Genomic DNA, 19,809 nt, shown 5'->3' with positions numbered 1-19,809 from the left:
AAGGATGTCTGTCCTCGCACATCCTCCTCGACAAGTTCCTTGTCACCTGGGAAACAGAGTCACTATAACCACATGAGCTCCACTGACTGAATCCCTCAGGTGGTCTTGGAGTTGTGGACCCGGGGCTGGCGTGTGTGGAAAGGTGTTCACAGCACAGACTCAGCCTCTGCCGGTCCATCCTCCATGGTGGTGAGGGAAGGCAAGTGGTGAAGGCAGGCATCAGGAAGGCCACAGAAGACAGGGCCTTGGTCCTCTAGCTAAGGCAACCTGTTGCACATGAACTAACCCATCTGAAACCCGGTACACCACACAGTGTTTCCCTATAGGGCTCCTCCTTCCTAATCTGACCTGAGCTAATTTGCCCTCCCTTCTTGATCCCCTTGAGATCATTTTCTTTGCAGGATCCACATGGCCTGTTGCTGTGTTTTTCATCGCTTCTAGAACATTTTTTTCTTTTTTTGAGACGCACTTTTTCTCTTCTTGCCCAGGCTGGAGTGTAATGGTGTGATCTCGGCTCACTGCAACATCAGCCTCCCGGGTTCAAGCGATCTCCTGCCTCAGCCTCCAGAGTAGCTGGGATTACAGGCATGAGCCACCATGTCCAGCTAATTTTGTATTTTAGTAGAGACTGGGTTTCTCCATGTTGGTCAGGCTGGTCTTGAACTGCTGACCTCAAGTGATTCGCATCCTTTGGCCACCCAAAATGCCCGGCCAGAACTTTTGAACGAGATAAAAAGCAACATTTCTTCAAAGAAGAGATTTAATTCTAGCCAAAATATTCTATGCATTCAGTAACTTTTGTTTTAAAGAAGACTAAATCCAGATGAAAAGACTGAATTATCCTACCATTCAAAGATGACCCCTCCTTGGCATGTGATGTTTGTCCTTCTGCTCTTCCTGTCAATGTGTGTGTGTCATGGGGTCCGCTGCTGCTCACGCTCACACCAGCCCCAGGACTGAGACAGCCCTTCCTGGGGGGCAGCAGGTGGGGGTGCTGACCCTTTCTAACACTGTTGTGCGGAAGATTCCAGCAGAGGAAATGGGCACCGGAATAACAGCCAACAGACTCCTTGAAATTTTGTTAAGACCTGTGTCTTGGGTATGTGTGATACTGAATTGGAACACTTCTAATGTTTGTGGTGACGATCTTATTAAATACAATAGAATGTCCCTGAATGTTCCTTGCTTTTGACCAGGAGGTGAGGAATACCCCATCACTTAAGACCAAATGCCTGGCAACTCTCTCTGTATGTTCATACTAACGACCGCACCATTAGAATTGAGACCATTCTATTGTGATACACAGTGCTTGAGATCTTTATAGGCCAACACTTCCACATACACACACAGATGCTAAGGACTCTCTGACAGGGTGACAAGTTACACCAGGGCCATGTGATAACTTCAGACTAGTAGCCCACAGCATCAACCTTCCACCCATTCCCGAGTTCATCTATGCCATTTCCATTTAGGAGACCAAATGCCTGAAAATTATCTCTACATCATCTCCATGTGATGACTGGGGATATTAAATTTAACCTTCCACTACAGCTGTGGTGAGGAATGAATGGGTTGATTTTTGGAAAGTGCAGTGGTGATGAAATTTTGGTTTCAGAGTATCAATCTTTGTGTTGTGCTTTGCACACGGGAACATATTTTCTGGGGAAAAGCACACAAACTCGCAGAGATATTCACAATCACTCCACATTGACTCATTCCTCCATACTTCCCAACCCTGACGCCCAGCACACTCTTCTCTCCAAATGACACTGTGCCTTCCAGGCACTAGAGTCAATGGTCACATTTCTTGACTGGGTTCTTCACTTTTTAAGACAAAAGTGCTTGAATCACATTTCTGGCAGGAAGTTCAAACCAGAGTGGTTCTCCAGAAAAATGAGGCAAGAAAGTGTCACCTGTGTCAACACTAGAATTTTTCCTCAGCATAGGGGTGATCCCAGAATCCGTACTGTTCATTTGTCTGGCTTTGTCCACCTGCATTTAGAGAAAAATAAAACACCGTAAGGGTCAGACCATGCCGTGTCCTGTGTGCACAGGTTTTTCTTTTCTTTCCTTTTTTTTTTTTGCTGGAATCTTACTGTCACCCAGGCTGGAGTGCAGTGTCATGATCTCAGCTTACTGCAACCTCCGTCTCCTGGGCTCAACTCTTCCTGCTCCCTCAGCCCTGCCAGTAGCTGAGATTACAATTGCCGGTCACCATGCCTGGCTAATTTTTGTATTTTTAGTAGAGATGGGGTTTCACCATACAGGTCTTTTCTTTACTGGTGATATTAGAAAAGCAGATGGGAGACAGTGGTTGAGGCAATGGTCCCAAAATAAAGCCTAGAAGACACTTCTGGAAAGGCACAAGTTTTTTTTTTTTTTTTTTGAGGCGGAGTCTCGCTCTGTCGCCCGGACTGGAGTGCAGTGGCCAGATCTCAGCTCACTGCAAGCTCCGCCTCCCGGGTTTACGCCATTCTCCTGCCTCAGCCTCCCGAGTAGCTGGGACTACAGGCGCCCGCCACCTCGCCCGGCTAATTTTTTGTATTTTTAGTAGAGACGGGGTTTCACCATGTTAGCCAGGATGGTCTCGATCTCCTGACCTCGTGATCTGCCCGCCTCGGCTTCCCAAAGTGCTGGGATTACAGGCGTGAGCCACTGCACCCAACCGAGATCATTTCTTACCTGGTAATGAACGCTCACATTTTCCCACCAAAAAATTCTGTAAGTCATCTATGATGTACCTGGCAAGATTTTCATATTTCATTTCAAATAAAATAAAAAGAACCAAGAGCAACAAAATTTCCATCTTAGAAACATAAAGAAGAACTTACCGTGTGAATGCCTGGGACATCCTCAGATGAAGGCTCCCGCGCCAGGTCCTCATCATCTAGAAAACACAGAGTAACTGTCAGCATGTTGGTTCCACAGAAGGAATCCCTTATGCAGCGTTGGGTGCTGGGGACAGGGGGCTGGTGTGTGTAAAGGAGGTGAGTTAAGGGGAGAAACTTGACTACCACTGGGATACCCTCCTTGGTGATGAGGAAAGGCAAATGAGACCATCAGGAAAGCCACAGAAGTCAGGGCCTGGTTCTCTGGCTCAGCCACCTCACCACTGTGAAATAGGCAGTGTTCACACAGGGCGACACACAGATGCACTGCTGATTCCATGACAGTGTCCCAACACACCTTGTGCGTTTTGAGGCCTGGTAAGTTTCCTTTTGTTGTTCAAATGTTATAATGTCATTTATCTTTCCTGGATATACACATGCTCCTCCTGCACTTATCATTCATTTTAGTGGCTTTAAAATCAATATGTGGCCAAAATACATCATATTTATTATTTTAATAATCAAGTGCACACTTCAGGGTCATCAGTGCCATTCACAGTTCTGTGCAGTAAATTAAACATAATCCAAATCCAGATGTCTTACTTTCCACCTTAAGAAACTAGAGAAAAAAGTGTAGTGTAATGTAAACCAGACAACCCCCAAATATAATAATATTTGCAGAAATCAATGTAATAGAAATAACAAAATAAACAAAGAAACTCAACAAAACCAAAAGCTGCTTCTTAGAAAAGATCAATAGAATTGGTAAACCTCCAACCAGGCTAATCACAAAGAAAATATATATTAACACTGTTTGATAAAACCAATGGGCTATTGTTCACTGATAAGAATTATTAAGCTGTTAAGCTTCAAAAAGATACAAAAGATCTTACATGTACATTGCTAAGTAAAATAAGTTAGTCATAAGCAGCTACATATGACATGATTCCAACTCTATGAAATTCTGGAAAAGGAGACCTATAGAGGCAGTAAAATCATCCATGGTTGGCAGGAATTCTTAGAAACGGAGAGAGGAATTAGTAGGTGCAGCTCAGGTCATGTTTAGGATGTGAAATTATTCTGTCAAGATGACAAAGGACATTGTGAGTTTGTCAGAACTCATACACTGGACGACACGGAGTGAACCTTGATGCTAACCCCGGACTTCTGTTCATAAGAATGTGTCACTATTGGCTCAGCCATTGTTACAAGCGTTATCACACTCACGTAAGACGGGATCACAAAACTGAGGGAGGTGGGTATATGGAAATTTTTGGTACCACTTCCTCCATTTTTAGGTTACTTCCCAACAGTTTGAAGTTATGTCCATCACTTTACAAACCTGGCAACACTGTCTCAGAAAAAGATCCTTGTTAGTTAATGTTTAACAATCAGCAAAATGTCTACAATTTGCACTGAGATGTTCTTTACTATTAAAAGGAAACCCAAACCGGGAATGGAAATACACCTTTACTGCTATAGTTGCAGCACTAGTGACTGACTTAATACATTTAAACACGTACACGTGAAACAAAGAATACAGTGTAGCAATTTTACAATTGTCTGAAATATGACACTGAAGAATCTAGAAATCCTATTGTGAATGAACTGAATGGTATTGTGAATGAGTTTCCACGGTACCTTCCACTGCTATGGCACCAACGCACACATAGCTGGGACACCACCAACAGAACTTTCGCTTCTTACGCCTGCGGCGGCAGACGGAGGACTCCCTGGGCACCCCAGGACTGGCTCTTGGATCCTCAATAAAACATGCTGGGAAGTGAATTAAAATAAAGACAGCTGTTGATATCTTGCTGCAGAAGACCAGAGAAATGAGTCATTATTTATTCACAGCTTAAATGTTTGATCCCATTGTTCGTCATCTGCAGAGCAAAGTCCCCTGAATCTGAGTTTGGCTTCAGAAAGGACTTGCACTGTGGGTTGCACTTACAACGGGGCAGGCAAATGCCTGTACTGAGATGAGAGGTTACAGAAAGGCAGATTGGACTGACCGAGAGCGTAGGGTCTGGTGCATAGGATCTGAGCTCGAGGACTTTTGAGAAGCTGCCGGAACCTGAGGAAGTTCTATAGACCCCTCTGTGCCTCCAATCCTTAGTCTGAATGTTGAAATGTTGATAACAGCCCATGTTATGTTAAAAGGGTAAAAACAGCTAAACGGACCAAAAGCCTTAAGACGGGTGCTTCCTAAGTGCCATAAAGTGTTGAATTCAATTATTTCATGTCTGGAAGAACAAGTCAGGCCCTTGGTAGTGGTTAACAGAGAAGGCACTTGAGGGACTCCAGGGCAGTGGAGGGTGAAATTCTTTTCATTCTTGACATGTGTCTCATGCTTTAGAACTCGTGAAAAGTTTCTGTTCGAATTTCCTATGGGGCCCCCATCAGCCCAGAGAGATGGGCAGAGCAGGGGCTGCCACTCAGAGTTGACAGTTCAGGGAAATGAAATGAAGAGATTTGAAGCGACCTGCCCAGAGTCCCAACACTGACCAATGATAGATCTGAGACAGGAATTTGGTTGATTTTCCGGGGACAGAGATCCCTGAACACCTGAGGCCTCTAAATCATGGCCCGGACCCTGAACCTGGAGCTCTTTCCACTCCCTTTCTCAATCCTCCTGCACCAACGGCTCTTCAGGAAGGTCGAGGTATTGGAAGAGGTGCTGAGTCCAGAAAAAGCTCAAATAATTAAACAAAACATAACTCCTGTCCCTAGGTTTTAACTCCTGGGCTAAAATATGGCACTTTCCTGCAAATGAAGCCTCTCTGAGGAACAAATGCAAACGTCTGGTCATCCTACCCAGCGCCCGTATTGTCAGCTGTCTGGCAGTGAGCACCCCTCCACGACCAACTGACCACACCAAGGGACCAAGTTCTGCTTGGCCCCCAAGCTGGTTCGGAACACAGGACATTCCAAACTAACTACCCTTGATGGCTGTGCCAAGAATGAGCTTCCCTTCGACTGAACCACCCTCAACAAGCAGTTAATGGGAATGAACTGAAAATGTGGCACCCCAGTTGGGTTTTCAGTGGTTTCTTCTGTATCTAGTCAATGGGAGAGTGTGTTACAACAAAAAACAAAACAAAACAAAAAGGCCGGGTGCAGTGGCTCATGCCTGCAATCCCAGCACTCTGGGAGGCCAAGGAGGGCAGATCACAAGGTCGGGAGTTCAAGACCAGCCTGGCCAATATTGTGAAACCCCGTACCTCCTAAAAATACAAAAATTAGCTGGACATGGTGGCAGGAACCCAAATCCCAGCTACTTGGGAGGCTGAGGCAGGAGAATTCCAAGAACCTGGGACGCGGAGGTTGCAGAGAGCGGAGATCATGCCACTGCAATCCAGCCTGGGTGACAGAACAAGACTCTGCCAAAATAAACAAACAAACAAACAAATAAATAAAATAACACAAAAATCCAGGCGCGGCGGCTCATGCCTGTAATCCAGCACTTTGGGAGGCCACAGCAGGTAGATCAGGAGGTCTGGAGTTCAAGACCTGCCTCACCAACATGATGAAACCCTGTCTCTACTAAAAATACAAAAATTAGCCGGGTGTGGTGGTGGATGCCTGTAATTCCAGTTACTCAGGAGGCTGAGGCAGGAGAATCGCTTAAACCCAGGAGGGCGGAGGTTGCTGTGAGCCGCGATCATGCCACTGCACTCCAGCCTGGGCAACAGAGCAAGACTCTCAAAAAACAAACAAAAAAAATTGGCATGGGAAACAGAAATTTTTTTAGAGAAAAATATTTGAGGCAAAAACCTTGATAGAAGAATAAAAAATACAAATTGAGTAATAAAACTCTAAAACATATTTATAAACGTGGACAAATAGGAGTTGGGGAAATTTTTTTAAAAATCAGAATGACATTTAACATATAGGAAAACTGGCCCATCTGAAGAAACTGCAGTCAGAAGATAGAAATGAACATACATACCTCTGAGGCAGCCACTGGAACTATTCCCCATCGTGAGGCCTGAGACAACTAAGCTGCTTTAACTGCCCACGTTCAGCTGTGAGAATCTCAGTGGAAATGAAAAGGCAAGACCTACATCTCAGGTCACCTCAGCGACAGGTCACAGTAGAATTTTTGCAAGCATACATGTCACAATATGGGGCCCCACTGCTGTGACCTAGACCAGTCCATGGTCACTTTGACAAGGGGTCACTTAGACTCCATGTTTCGTTTCAAAGCCTGAATCCGCCTCTCCAATATATTTGATAGTGAACATTTCAGGGTGAAGATAAGAAAAGCTAATACATTGAGAATAAAGGCAGATTCCAGGCTAGATGTGAAATACCTTCCTCACCCATTTCTACTATTCCTGAGTCACCAGAGAGTCCTAGCTTCAACAATTCTAAACTCGTTCCAAATTCAACTTAAAATGCATTCGTGTAAGTTCAATTTTAAAGCCAATCTCTAAGAATTCATACTAATAAAAAAAGATATGAAATGATTCAGTACAAATTTCCATCACTGTTGATTCATCACAAGTTTTGAGAACTATTAAATCAAATGGGTCATTGATAAGGAATAAAAACTGCATTAATATAGATGTTGCAATTTTTTCAGGGATTATCTAATTGACAGAGTGGTTAGCAGGATTTGGGAAGGAACACATATTACCTGTGTAAATGGAGAATTTTAATTCTCAACAACTGAATACAAAATTGTGTAGGTGTGCACATATAAAGGTACACATACATATGAGAGAGAGAGAGAGAAAACTTAGTTTAAAAACACTAGACCACAGATTTATATCTCTTAATGCTAAATTGGGACAGGCATTTTTAAAAACAGAATATATTAGGAAGAATAAAAAGGAATGAGCCTAAGCCTTTCCTTCCTGGTGCCACCTAAGTGTTCACAGTAAATGAAAATAAATGAGCCTTTTACCCTGGTAGCCAAAGCCCTTTTAAAAAGCTTTGTTGTGGTGTCACTGCTATATGATTGTTCAATTAATAAATCTGGTAAGATGTGCAGAAACTTAACAGTTGTTATTTCCAGAGGCAAACGCTGGCAGGCCGCAGAAGAGGGAAAGACAAGTCCAGATGTCAGTGTGCAGTCTTCTGTGCCTTGGAAATGTCCTACTAGCATGTTATCCCCCCAAAATTAAACCCCCAAATGCTGGTAGAAAACAAACATTTCAATTTGCTAATGCTTCACAGGGACAAGAATTCAGGCAGGACACAGAAAAGAGAGCTTACTGGTGGTTGCTGATGTCTGGGGACTGCAGAGAAGCCTTACGGAGTGGGATTAAATTCACAGCAGGGGGTTGGAATCTTCTGGATGTGCCATCATGCACAGGTCTGCAGAGGAACTTGGGCTTGGCTGGAGAACACACAGGACTTCCCTGGGCTTCCAAGCAGCAGGCAGTCTCAGGACACTCAAGAGCTTTGAATTGGTGGCCAAGGGCTTCACTGGTGAGTGTCCCGAGTGAAGCAGGCAGACGCTCATGGCGTTTCCAACATAACTGTGGAAGTTACACAACATCACTTCCACGTCATCTGCCAGTGACAAGTAAGCACTGGGGTCAAGTCTGGTTAACCAGTGAGGGTGGGCAGAGACTCCACCTCTCAAAAGGAGAATAGCAAAGAAACTGCAAACGTGTTAAAAGCCACGTGCATATTCCAGCTTAAACATCTCCAGTACAAAGATACCTCTCAGATATGTGAGGAAGCGCTTGTCACTCTCTGGCACCAGCCAAGGGTAAGCTAAGCGTGGGTTTCACTTACGCATCAGCCACTGTGAGTTGATTGACAAGTGAATACAAACATTCAGGGAAACTAACCAAAGCGCGTTACAGGGTAACAGGTAACGAAAGGTAACATAGACCTGATATGCTGCTCTACAAAGAAACCATTTCATCCACTCTGTTCACAAGATCTACGCATTTGGAAATGGAGAGGAGACTTTTTTCCTCCACTTTAGATTCAGGGGTACATGTGCAAGCTTGTTACATGGGGAAACTGTGTGTTGCTGAGGCTTGGTATTGGACCTAAGAGTGTCTGCTCAGCAAAGAGACCTTATTTCTCATAAAAGGTTGCATACAGCCCACAAAGTGGCCATCCCGCAGGCTGGGAAGTGTGCCTCCCACCAAGGTAAGAGCCTGGCACGTGGAAGGAGGAAGAGTTGGGGCAGGAGCTTCACTCTGGACAAGCTGGCTAAACAGAAACTTTCAACAGGTTACAGGAGGAGCCATGAATATTCATGACGGTGGTCCTGATGCACGTGTACCGACCAAACATGCGTGTTAACACACGACCCATGTTCACTTTGTGGTGAAGACAATATATAAATGTGTTACAATTAGGCTGTTTACCTCAAAAGGTCTTTTCAGGACACACAGGCACACAAGTGCACAGCTTCTGTAAACCAGCCAGAATCAGTCCATGGTGGGTGGGCTCTTAATAAAAGAAAGTTTTTATTTTATAAAACAGTCTTAATAAAAACAGTCTCCTGTCCCATCAGAGCTGTAGTCACGGCTGCTAGAACAGGGGTTGGGGGCCAGTTAGTCCGTGCCTGGTGCTGAGCTACCATGGTTTTAACAATGCTTATTTAGCTGCTAGAGAAAAAGAAAACCCTGTGGCAATCAGAACAGTTTATTCCTTAAGTCGAGGGGTGTGTGACTCCACCCTTGCCTGGCATGGCCTTAGGTGCTGTTTGTAATTTGGTACCTTGGTGTCACAAAGCTTCCGTTCTGTCAATCGTATGATCTCTACTGCAGCAGGCAGGCTGGGCGGCCGTGTCTAAACATAAAAGGAAGGGTCATAACAAGGCATCAGATCGCCCAGCCTGTCATGGCCCAATGCCCGGCACTGAGCGGGTGAGGAGCAAAGGCCTGGGGCAGGCTGGACTGAGTGGTCCACAGGAGCCTCATTTTGGGAGGCAACTGCCTCAGTTAATGGCCCCACAGCCCAGCTGCACTCACTTATGAGTCAGTCCCTCCATCTGGAAAATCCGACAGCCCGTCCCGTTTCTAGTGCCCTCAGTTGAAGCATCTCTCTGTCAAGCCGTCAAGAAAACACTGGTCTCTGGAGATGCATGGACAGCCTAGTGCATACACTGGGCACTCAATAAATGCCAAGGGCAGCTACCTCCCTGGTGTGCAGTGAGGACTGTCATGATCATGGCAGTGCAGCCTGAGTCCCAGACTTCAATTCCTTCTTCCCAAAATGTAGAGCAGGGGACCCAGTGTGGGGTGCAGGGTCTCTTCAGACTCCTCTCCTCCTGGGCCCCCAGCGGGGAGAAGGGTGGCCTGGCGGAGCAGCGGGAGGAAGAGCAGAGATGGGAGCTGGCCCTGGCCTTAAAGGTGCCACCATCTCTGCATTGCCCTATCTTCCTGGAGGCTTCCTCCTCCAAGATTCTGCCTGAGCCACCCATTGGAGAACACAGACATCCCTCCCCGCATTCTGTGCCGAGAAATGGAGGCCCCAAATTTGCCTCTCACGCTCATGTTGGAACCGTGACCAGGACCTGAGCCTCCTGACACCCTTAGAAGACACACAGCCCTCTGCCACGGGTGGGAAGGGGTTAGGGCATGGCTGAGGTTTCATCAGCAACTGGGCACTGGGGGAGCCAGCACCCCAAGGCTGCACATAGGCCCGGTCTTCTGCTCTGAGGGGCCTGGGCCCCAAACAGTGCCACGCCACCACCCACACTTCCACACCCGCCAGCCCAGCTGCAGCAGCTTGGCCAAGATAACGGGCACTCCTGCTCAAACCAGATTTCCCAGCTTTTGTGGAGTTCATCACCAGCCTCGCTAGCAGTGACTTCCCACCTCTACGCAAAGGAAACTGCCAACGAGGTTACCATCCATTTTTTTTTCCTAGAGTGAGGCCTGGCTGGAAAAGGAACAGGCTCCCCCAGTGGCCTGTGAACGACCGTGTGAGGGTCACCAGGCCCCCTTGGCTGCAAGGCTCGAGCCCACCCCTGGCCGACTACATCATGCACTGGCCCTAGCTGGGGTGATGAGGCCAAGGCATCACCAGCTTTGACCTGGTGCCTCTGGGCTGGGCAACTGTCCCCTGTGCACTCAGCAAGGCACATACTAATTTAACCCAATCTGTCAGCCTAGGTACCTGGAGCTGAAACGGCCTGCCCACTTTTGCCCCACCCCAGCCCCTTCTCAACATGAACCTTGAGAGTCCGTGGTGCATTCTTCGAGAGTAGGCGCGCTCCAGGTGCTTCACCCACATCGGCCCACTGTCAGAGGGAGGGCCTGTTAGGATCCCCATCTCCCAGAGGAGGAAACTGAGGCAGAGACAGGGTGGGTACCCCACCTGAGGACACACAGAGAATAAGCTAGGACAGAGCCTAGTGGCAGGTCCGGGCTCCTCCACTCAGTGACAGGCATACATAGAAGCCGGGGCACCTTGAGCTGCCATCCCTGGGCCACTTACCCACCTGCTTGCAACCCAGGCCAAAAACTTCACCATAAATAACCATCCACAGCTGCCCTCGGCCTCCTCTAGAAGGCAGGTGCCCCAGAAGCTTCCTCACAAGCTCTTTGACATTTCAGTGACATACGGGTGGCTGAGGAGCCCTGAAGCCAGGAGAAGGTCCGGCAAGGTAAGACAGGGATTTAGCTCAGGCAGTGCCCACCAGCAGGGACAGCACCACCATGGGCGTCTGCTTGGGAGGAACACCTCAGGTGGTTTCCCCGATGCTCAGTGCTCGAGGCCTCACACCCGTCCTTGCTGGACATAGAGAATTAACTGAGCTTCCAGGGGTCCCTCCGTCAGCCCTGCCGGGTCCTGGTGCCACCAAACACTTAAGGATGTGGAGGTGACAAAGTCAATTACAGAGCTGAATGTCTGTGCACACCAGTGACGTGACGCGGGATTCACAGCTGACAGAGCTGAGTTCCTGCACACACCAGTGACGTGACACGGGACTTAGAGCTGAGTGCCTGCGCACACTAGTGACGTGACACGGGACTCAGAGCCGACAGAGCTGAGTGCCTGCACACACCAGTGACGTGACACGGGACTTACAGCTGGGGATGGGTCAGGGCAGCCCTGGCAGAGCAGCTGCCACATGGGGCAACCCCTGCAGTGACAGTATCAGGTGGGTCTCCACCTCCCCAGGGTAGCCCGTGGGGCAGAGCTGGGCTCCTCTGAGACCCACTGCAGCTCTGGGGAAGGGAGGGGTCTGGACATATCCTCATCACAGGCTAAGAGGAGCAATGGGGGTGAAGTGGCAGCCCAGGTCCCACATGGAGCTGCCTTGGACTCCAGAGCAGAATCCAAGGGGAGCTTGGGGGGTGAGCACAAAAAAGGCCTGAGGGTCTGCTGGGGTGGAGGGTGAAGGGAAGAGAGCTGGGAACCTCTAGAGCAGGTTCCAGCCCAGCACAGACTGGGGTTCAGACAAGCCCAGGACACAGCCAGGCAGCCCAGTGCTGGGGCACAAGTCACCTTCATCTGGACACTGCTATCCAACCTCAGAACCTCAACTTCAAGAGCAAAAAGGAATCCAAGCCCAAGGTGGGGTGGCTGTGCCAGGAAGGGTGGTAGCACCAAGTTTCCAATGATGCTGCCCCCATGTGTGACAACTCATGCCTCCCTCTGGGCCTCAGTTTCCCCATGTGTAAAATGAGAGGTTTGTACCTGATGCTGAGGCTCCTCTCAGCTGGGGTTCTGATGCCCTTTGAGCCAGTGTGACGTCTGCAGGATCATTCACCAAATAAACTTCTGACCAGGGTCCAAGGAGCCTGTGGGCATGATGGAAATCAGGATGGGTCCTGGCCTAGGTGGCCCCCTGGGGGTGAGGGACAAGGGGCGAAAATAGGGCCAGAACCACAAGTGTCCTCCTAGGCCACTGACCATGAGGCAAGAAGATGTGAGCCTAGTCCAAAGGAGCGATTTCAGCAACAGGAAGGAGCAGACAAGCAAGGCAGAGCAGCCCATCCCGTGCCTCTGCACCCCTTTGTTCTATGCCACGGCTGGACACAAGGCCTGACTCTGTTCCCAGCTGTGAATGGGGACAGGAACTCCTCCCTGGGAGCACAGAGTGTCTGCCTATGGATGCCAGTTCTCCCACCCCAGCAGTCAGATTTGTGGGAACCCACCCCTGTGCTGGCCTCCAGAGCTGCCTGGGTGCAAGCACCACTCTCCCAGGAAAGTGGCTCAGGGCTGGCGGCATGTCATCTCACCACAGCAGTTACAGTAATCAACTCACACCGGATCTGCCCGGTTATTGTTAGAGTCTGGATGGAGGGTGAGCAAGGGAGGGCAGCCCTGCTTTCCCACGCAGCTGAGCCCTGGCCCATCATGGAGTTTGTCCCTGGCACCTTCCCCAACCCCCATCCTTTCCAAGGTGGTTCCTGAGCAGCCCCTTCTCACACGAGTGGTAACATCATTGCTTCCAGGACGTTTGCACTCAATGTGTCCTCGGGGTCAGGTCTTCTGACAACGTCCTCAGGGTACCTGAGGATGTGGTGACTCAATGCCCACATTAGGACACAGATACACCCACGTCCTTCCCACCAGGGACCTGGGGCTCAAGCGCTGACAGGGATGCCCCTGGATGGAGCTGCTTCTGAGAAACCCGGGTGCCGCTGTGACAGCGAAGTCAGCTCCACTGCAGGACGGCCACCTGAGATGAAACCACGGCTCAGCAGCCCTCGGTGCAGATGTGACGTAAAGTCAGCCACACGACAGGAGACCCCTGAGACAGCCGGGTTGAGGGCTCAGAAGGAAGCTTCTCCAAAGAGAGAGGCCACTGGCTGGCAAGCACAGGAGAAGATGCCCAGCTGCACTGTCACCAGGGAAAGGCAAACCAAAGCCACAAAGAGATAGCACCGCGCACCCACTGGATGGCCAGGTGAGGCACACCAGAGAATAACACATGGTGCTGAGGACCCGATAAAGGATGACCCTCTGCACCTCTGCTGGAAATGGAACGTCATTCAACCACCGTGGAAAACAGTTTGGCAGCCAACTTCATACCTGTGACCCCAAAGTACTGAAAGCAGGGACCCGGATATTTCTAACAAGAGTGTGCCTAGCAGCATTTTTCATGACCACCAAAGGGTGGGAAGCACCCACGTGTCCATCCCGTGATGGACAATTCACCCCAACAGAAAGGGGGCCTGACACAGGCCACAGCAGGGAGGAACCCTAAAGATCTTATGCTGAGTGACAGAAGCCAGACAAAAGCCCATGTGGATGAAATGTCAAGAGGCCAAGTCATAGAGGCGGAACTGCAGATGGGGTTATCAGGGTCCGGGGGAGGGGAGTGGTGAGCCACTGTTTAATGGGCATGGGGTTTCCTCTTGGGGTTATGGAAATGTCTTGGAACTATGTAGAGGCGATGGCTGTGCAAGGCTGAGAAGGGGCTAAATGCCACCACATTTTTTAAAATGTTAGTTTTATGTTATGTGAATTTCATCTAAATAAAAAAAGAACCCATCATTATTTGACACACTTTTTCTCCCTCTCTGCCCCCCCAGCTGCTGGGCCCATCGCCAGCTCCTGCTGTTCACATGAGGACAGGGACAGAAGAGCCCATGGGCAGAAGCGTGTGCAGGCGTACCCCTCGCCCACTGCCCCATCCCTGTGTCCTTTGTACTCCAAGCCTCCCTTGCAGTGAGAAGGGCCATGTGACAGGACCCCGTGGAACACAGACAAAGTGATGGTGGCCCCCCTTCCAGGCCTCAAAGCTCCTCAAGCCTCAGCCTCCTCAAATTCTGTGCTCTTCTGTGCAAATGGCTGGTCACACGAGCTGGAAGGTGTGGCCACCAACCCCAGGGCCTGGAAGACATGCCAGGCTGTGCCATTGTGTCAAGCAGGACACAGTGGACGGCGCTAAGCCCCTGAGACTGGGAGCGTTTCTGCCACCCAGTTCAGTCTCACTTACCCTTGCAGATGCAGGTGATGGGGAGGCTGGGGAGTAAACATGATGTGAGCCCTTCTTCAGTCACGATGTTCCAAGGCTCTGCGGGGCGTCCTGTTTGTGACCTGCCAGAGGAGGCTCCTGCAGAGATCACCTGTGGGCTGCCCACTGGTGCTGGGTCACACAGCCAGACTGACCCCTCACGATGGCAGAGCGTCGTGCCCACGTATCTGAGTGCCTGTGAACCCCGCTTCCCCAGGTGAGGAGGGCCATACCAGAGCCCTGCCTCAGCTAAGTGACTGGAAGGGGGCTCAGGCTTCCCTGAGCACAGCAGATGCCCCACAGGCAATAGTGGAACAGCAGGAAGGGGAGCAGACCAGGAAGCCCCCGGCCCTCCCAGGACCAGCCCCTGGCTGCCGAGTCTGTACTGGTTTTAGTGGCAAGAAACCCAGTGAGCCCTCTCCCTCCACTGGACGCCCACCCCAGATCCTGCTGCACCCCCAGCTCACTCACCCTTGGGTCCTGGCACCTGGTGTGCTCACCTACCCCAGCATCTCCCAGCTCATTCACTAAATTCTAGGAAATAACATGGTTTCATTTTCTCTTTCTGAAACACAAGGGAGAGAATTTCCTGGAGTCACAGAGGCACAGGAGGGAACTGGAAGCAACATCGATGGCCCTCGTCCTGCCTCCTGCCCAGGACCACATTGACCCTCAGCCACTTCCCTGGAATCCTGGGCTTCTACAGAGCACAGATGTCAGCAGCCCAGGGCACAGAAGAGCCCAGAGCCAGGAATGGAAGTGCCACTGCCAGCAGCTGAATCTGAGAGGCAGCTCCAGGGCCCTGGGACCTAGGCCTGCACGCCACAGACATCTCCCTGAGCTGGCCCCAGGCCTTCCGGGTATCCCCAGTATGAGGGAGAAAAGCCTGCATCCACCATCCCGCCAGGTGGGCGCACACCTGTCTGGAGGCACAGGTGACCTTTCTGAGGTGGTGCCTGGACCACTGTACTTTGTGCTGCCACCTGAACTGCCGCCCTCAAGGTCCTGCCTGTGCCATCTCCCTGCCCCCGGCTCTCTAGGACGCAGAAGCCAAGCAGGGAGGAGCTGCGGGAACACGGACCTCGCTGCCGCTCTCACGCATTCCCTGCTTGCCTGCAGGAACATGGACACCTCGCTGCCGCTCTCACGCATTCCCTCCTTGCCTGCAGGAACATGGACACCTCGCTGCCTGCTCTCACGCATTCCCTCCTTGCCTGGGGTCTCAGAGAGGACAGTTCAGGGATCCACAGGATTCACAGCCTCCAGGCTCTGGGGAAGGGGAGAACGGGGTCCCTGAGGCCCCAAGATCATACACCTATGAGGCTAGGGCTCCATGGAGGCCCAGGTCTGCTCAGAGCCATCCATGTGCCTGGGCCTCACCACAGGGAGGTAAGACCAAAGTGGGGAGGAAAGGCAGGACTTCAGGCGCTGCCAAGTGTCCTGCAGCCTGGGTCAGGAGAGGGCCTGTCCTCCAAGGTCTCCTGGGGGAGGTGGAGCCCGCCTCAGGGGGCACAGCATCACCTCCTTCAGCCCCAAGCCTGGGCCAGGCTGCCACTCTGGTGGGGGAGCCAGGTGGGCTCTGGGAGGCCTGGGACTTTCTCACCCCTCCCAGCCCCCAGGGGCACAGTGCCTGGGTGAGAGACCCCAGGGGACCTGTGAGCTTGACCTTTCTGAGTCACACTGACCCACGGCCTCCCAGGGGCCAAAGACTCCACCCCACAGAGCACAGAAGATGGCACTGGCAGGCCCAGGCACAGATGGTCAAGGAGACACAGCCCCACTGCTGTAGTCCCCTGTGGCCACATTACGCTCCTTGTCTGGTAGCCAGCTCTCAATCTCCTGCACCTCACCACACAGGCATGTGGAAAAAGTCACCGCACAGGGCCTTGACTGCTGCCTCTCCCTGCCAAGTGACAGCTTGTGAGGTCTCTGCTGCTGTCTCCCCAGGGTGAGCACAGACCGGCAGGAGCTGAGGCTACCCCAGGAGTGCTCCTGGGCTGCCCACAGGTGCTGCCGCAGATTCCCCTAAGTCACTCACAAGGAAAAAGCTGTGGAGAGGCGGGAAGTGGGGTGGACAGAGGGCACAACTAGGGTGGGGGCTGGGGGCACAGCTCTAGCACCAGGAAGTGGTCTCCCGGCACCCCCCGGAGGGAGCTGTCACAATAGACACGCAGCCCCCTCCACTCCAAAAGGATGGAGAGAAGCGTCAAAGTGAGGGCTGGGCTGGGCTCCACTCTGCCCCTGTTCCTTCTCCCAGGGTGAGCTGGGACGTGGGAAGGAGGCCCTGCTCTGGACAAGGAAACAGAGTTGACCCCTTGCCCCCTGCCGCCCAGCCTCCACCCTGCACCCTGCACCCTCCACCCTGTCCCCAGCACGGCAGCTTCCATCACATGCCAGATCTCCAGGCAGGCAAACGCGGGTTGCAAGGGCCACAGCCTGACTTCCTCGCCACACACCTGCACCACCCCTGGCACAGATGTCTTCCCGCCCCTCCCTTAGGCCTCCTCTGATGTGGCCATGCCTGGTCTGGTCCCCAGACCCACCACACTCCTTGACATCAGCCAAAGCAAGGGTCCTACCTGAAAAAGCAGCTGAGACCCCGGGGCTCCTATTTCAGCCTCTGAGCACAGTTCCACGAGTCACTCCTGTATCTGGGCCAGACTGTCCCCAGGGCACTGGAGCCTGAGGCAGATGCTTTACCTGTGAATGGGCAGGATTGGGGCCACCTCCCTTGTGTGGGAGCCCTCCGCAGCCCCACCCCTGGACCCTCACCACTGGCCCAGAGAAGGGGCTGGAGCAAACCAGAGGACCCAGGCTGGGGAGCTCCTGCGTCCTTTCCCCTAGCACCAGAGTTCATTGACCATGGATGCCTCAGTTCCCTCATTTGTGAAATGGGCCAAGGTAAACCTGGTGAAGCTTCTGGCCAGAGAGAGGAGAGGAAAAAGAGAAATGAAGCAGGCGGAGCTGCGTCCCTGGCCTGAGCAGAGGTAGACCTGCTTTCTCCTGCACGCCAGACCGCTGGGCCACTCTGGCCTCCAGGAGTCGCCTGCAGCCCTCACTGGTGGGCTGCCCACTGTGGGGCTCCTGAGGGTGGGCCCTGCAAACAGAGAGCCAGTGGGGCAGTGTGCTGAGTGGATTGGCCTAATGCAGCCTCTGCAGAGGGTGTCCCTGTGGCCTGGAGAGGGGGACCTGCCAAATCACAGCGCCCAGCTCCTCCGTGCTGGGAGCAGAAGGCCCCTGGTCTGGGGGAACAGAGGGCAGGTCCTTCCTTGCCACAAAATGGGACCCAAGAAATCAGGCCAGGAAGATGAGAGGCCTGCTGAGGAGCTGAGGGGAAAGGGGCGTGGGCCGGCCTGGGACCTGTGGGGGAGCCCCCGATGCTTGGACTCCGTTTTCCCATCCACACAATGGGGACAGCCAGACCCATGTGGAGCAGCGACATGCCAGAAACTTCTAAAGTGCAACTAGAGGTTCTCTAGTTCTGGTTCCAGGATACCTGGCACGGACAGGCTACGCCCCGCATGTATGAAGGGCGTGTGTCTCTGTGTGCCCATGTAGGGTCCCTGTATATGTGAGTGGTAAAGGGAGCTGGGTTTCCTGTGTGGACCTGGGTGGAATGGGGGTGTGAAGGAGCCACACTGTGTGTGTCCACAGCCTCAGGGGCATATCTCCATGAGAAGAGACAAGAGTGTGTCTTGGTGGTGACCCAGCGTGTGAGTATGCCTGTGTGAACTGGGAAGGATCCTCATCCCCCAGACAAAGCTCACACCATGGCAACAGGCCAAGCTGATGGCAGCAGAGCCCATCTGAAGTAGCCACTGTCATGATGCCGGCCGCCTGGACAGGCACAGGCAGCGGATTCTCAGGTGCAGCTGCCAAGGGGGGCAGTCCCCGGAGCCCACCCTGGGAGCCCTCTGGAGCCTACCCCACCAACCCCACCCTAAGCAGGTCAACACTTAAAGTACTCAGTAATTGTGGCCCTGAGCTGTCCCATGGCCCCAAAGGCCACATCTTCAGGTGCCCTGCCAGGCAGCAGCACAGGACTCCAAGACTGCCGGGTGGGTCTCAGACAATAGCAGCCCCTCCAGGGGAGCCACCCCAGAAATCATAGGCTTTTAGGTGTTTAAACACCAGGGCGGCAAAAACGCAGAAGGAAATACAACCAAGGGAAATAAAATTTCCATTTCAGAGGTAAAAAGAATTTACCATGTGAACCCCTGTGGCTTCCTCCGAGGATGTCTGTGCTGACGCATCCTCCTCCAGGTCTTCCAGGTCACCTGCGAAACAGAGTCACTGTACTATAAGCACATGAGCTCCACTGACTGAATCCCTCAGGTGTCTTGGAGTTGTGGACCCGGGGCTGGCGTGTGTGGAAAGGTGTGTTCACAGCACAGATTCAGCCTCTGCCTGTCCATCCTCCATGGTGGTGAGGGAAGGCAAATGGTAAAGGCAGGCATCAGGAAGGCCACAGAAGACAGGGCCTTGGTCCTCTAGCTAAGGCAACCTCTTCAACCTCAAATAACCCATCTCAAACAGGGCCCACCACACAGTGTTTCCCTGCAGCATCCAGGGTTCCTCCTTCCTAATCTGACCTGAGCTAACTTGCCCTCCCATCTTGATCAATATGGTGAAACCTGGTGTCTACTAAAAATACCAAAAAATTTACCAGACTTGGTGGTACACACCTGTAATCCCAACTACTCGGGAGGCTGAGACAGGAGAATCCCTTGAACCTGGGAGGCGGAGGTTGTAGTGAACCCCAGATCGTGCCATTGCACTGCAGCCTGGGTGACAGAGAGAGACGCCGTCAAAAAAAAAAAAAGAAAGAAAAGAAAGTTAGAATCTCATCCACCTCTGAGAGAGAAATACTCTGTGCCAGGAAGAATGAAAGAAAAACACTGAAGACACTCAAGGAGGGTGCGGTGAGCCAGGATGCTAACACCCACCACGCCGGCTGCCCCACAGGAAAGGCCCTGCCATCCACCTCACCACTGATGGCCTCAGGGATGCTGTTCCCACGATCCCGTCCAGAAAAAGGAACAGATTCCAGACAACAAGAACTCAAAAGACACTGATGTGAGAAAGAGG

General features: G+C 51.6%; 1 protein-coding gene across 1 annotated transcript in view; it reads right to left on the bottom strand.

The window, feature by feature from the left end:
* LOC117065414 (protein FAM153C-like) overlaps positions 1–19,453 on the bottom strand; it is a 39,465-nt gene extending 20,012 nt beyond the window's left edge. Inside the window, exons 1-7 of the mRNA XM_033180231.1 lie at positions 19,407–19,453; positions 18,928–18,998; positions 17,301–17,421; positions 15,193–15,286; positions 14,704–14,917; positions 12,453–12,556; positions 2,832–2,887 (exon numbers count right to left, since the gene is read on the bottom strand). Coding sequence (XP_033036122.1) covers positions 2,832–2,887; positions 12,453–12,556; positions 14,704–14,744 — 201 coding nt within the window. The 5' untranslated portion in view covers positions 14,745–14,917; positions 15,193–15,286; positions 17,301–17,421; positions 18,928–18,998; positions 19,407–19,453. The remainder of the gene's footprint in view (positions 1–2,831; positions 2,888–12,452; positions 12,557–14,703; positions 14,918–15,192; positions 15,287–17,300; positions 17,422–18,927; positions 18,999–19,406) is intronic.
* Positions 19,454–19,809: the final 356 nt, after the last annotated feature.

This window comes from Trachypithecus francoisi, unplaced genomic scaffold, assembly GCF_009764315.1.
Source record: "Trachypithecus francoisi isolate TF-2019V2 unplaced genomic scaffold, Tfra_2.0 Lachesis_group2, whole genome shotgun sequence".
Classification (NCBI taxonomy): Eukaryota; Metazoa; Chordata; class Mammalia; order Primates; family Cercopithecidae; genus Trachypithecus; species Trachypithecus francoisi.
Note: the sequence above shows the minus strand (reverse complement) of the source record. Positions and strands in the feature narration are given on the sequence as shown.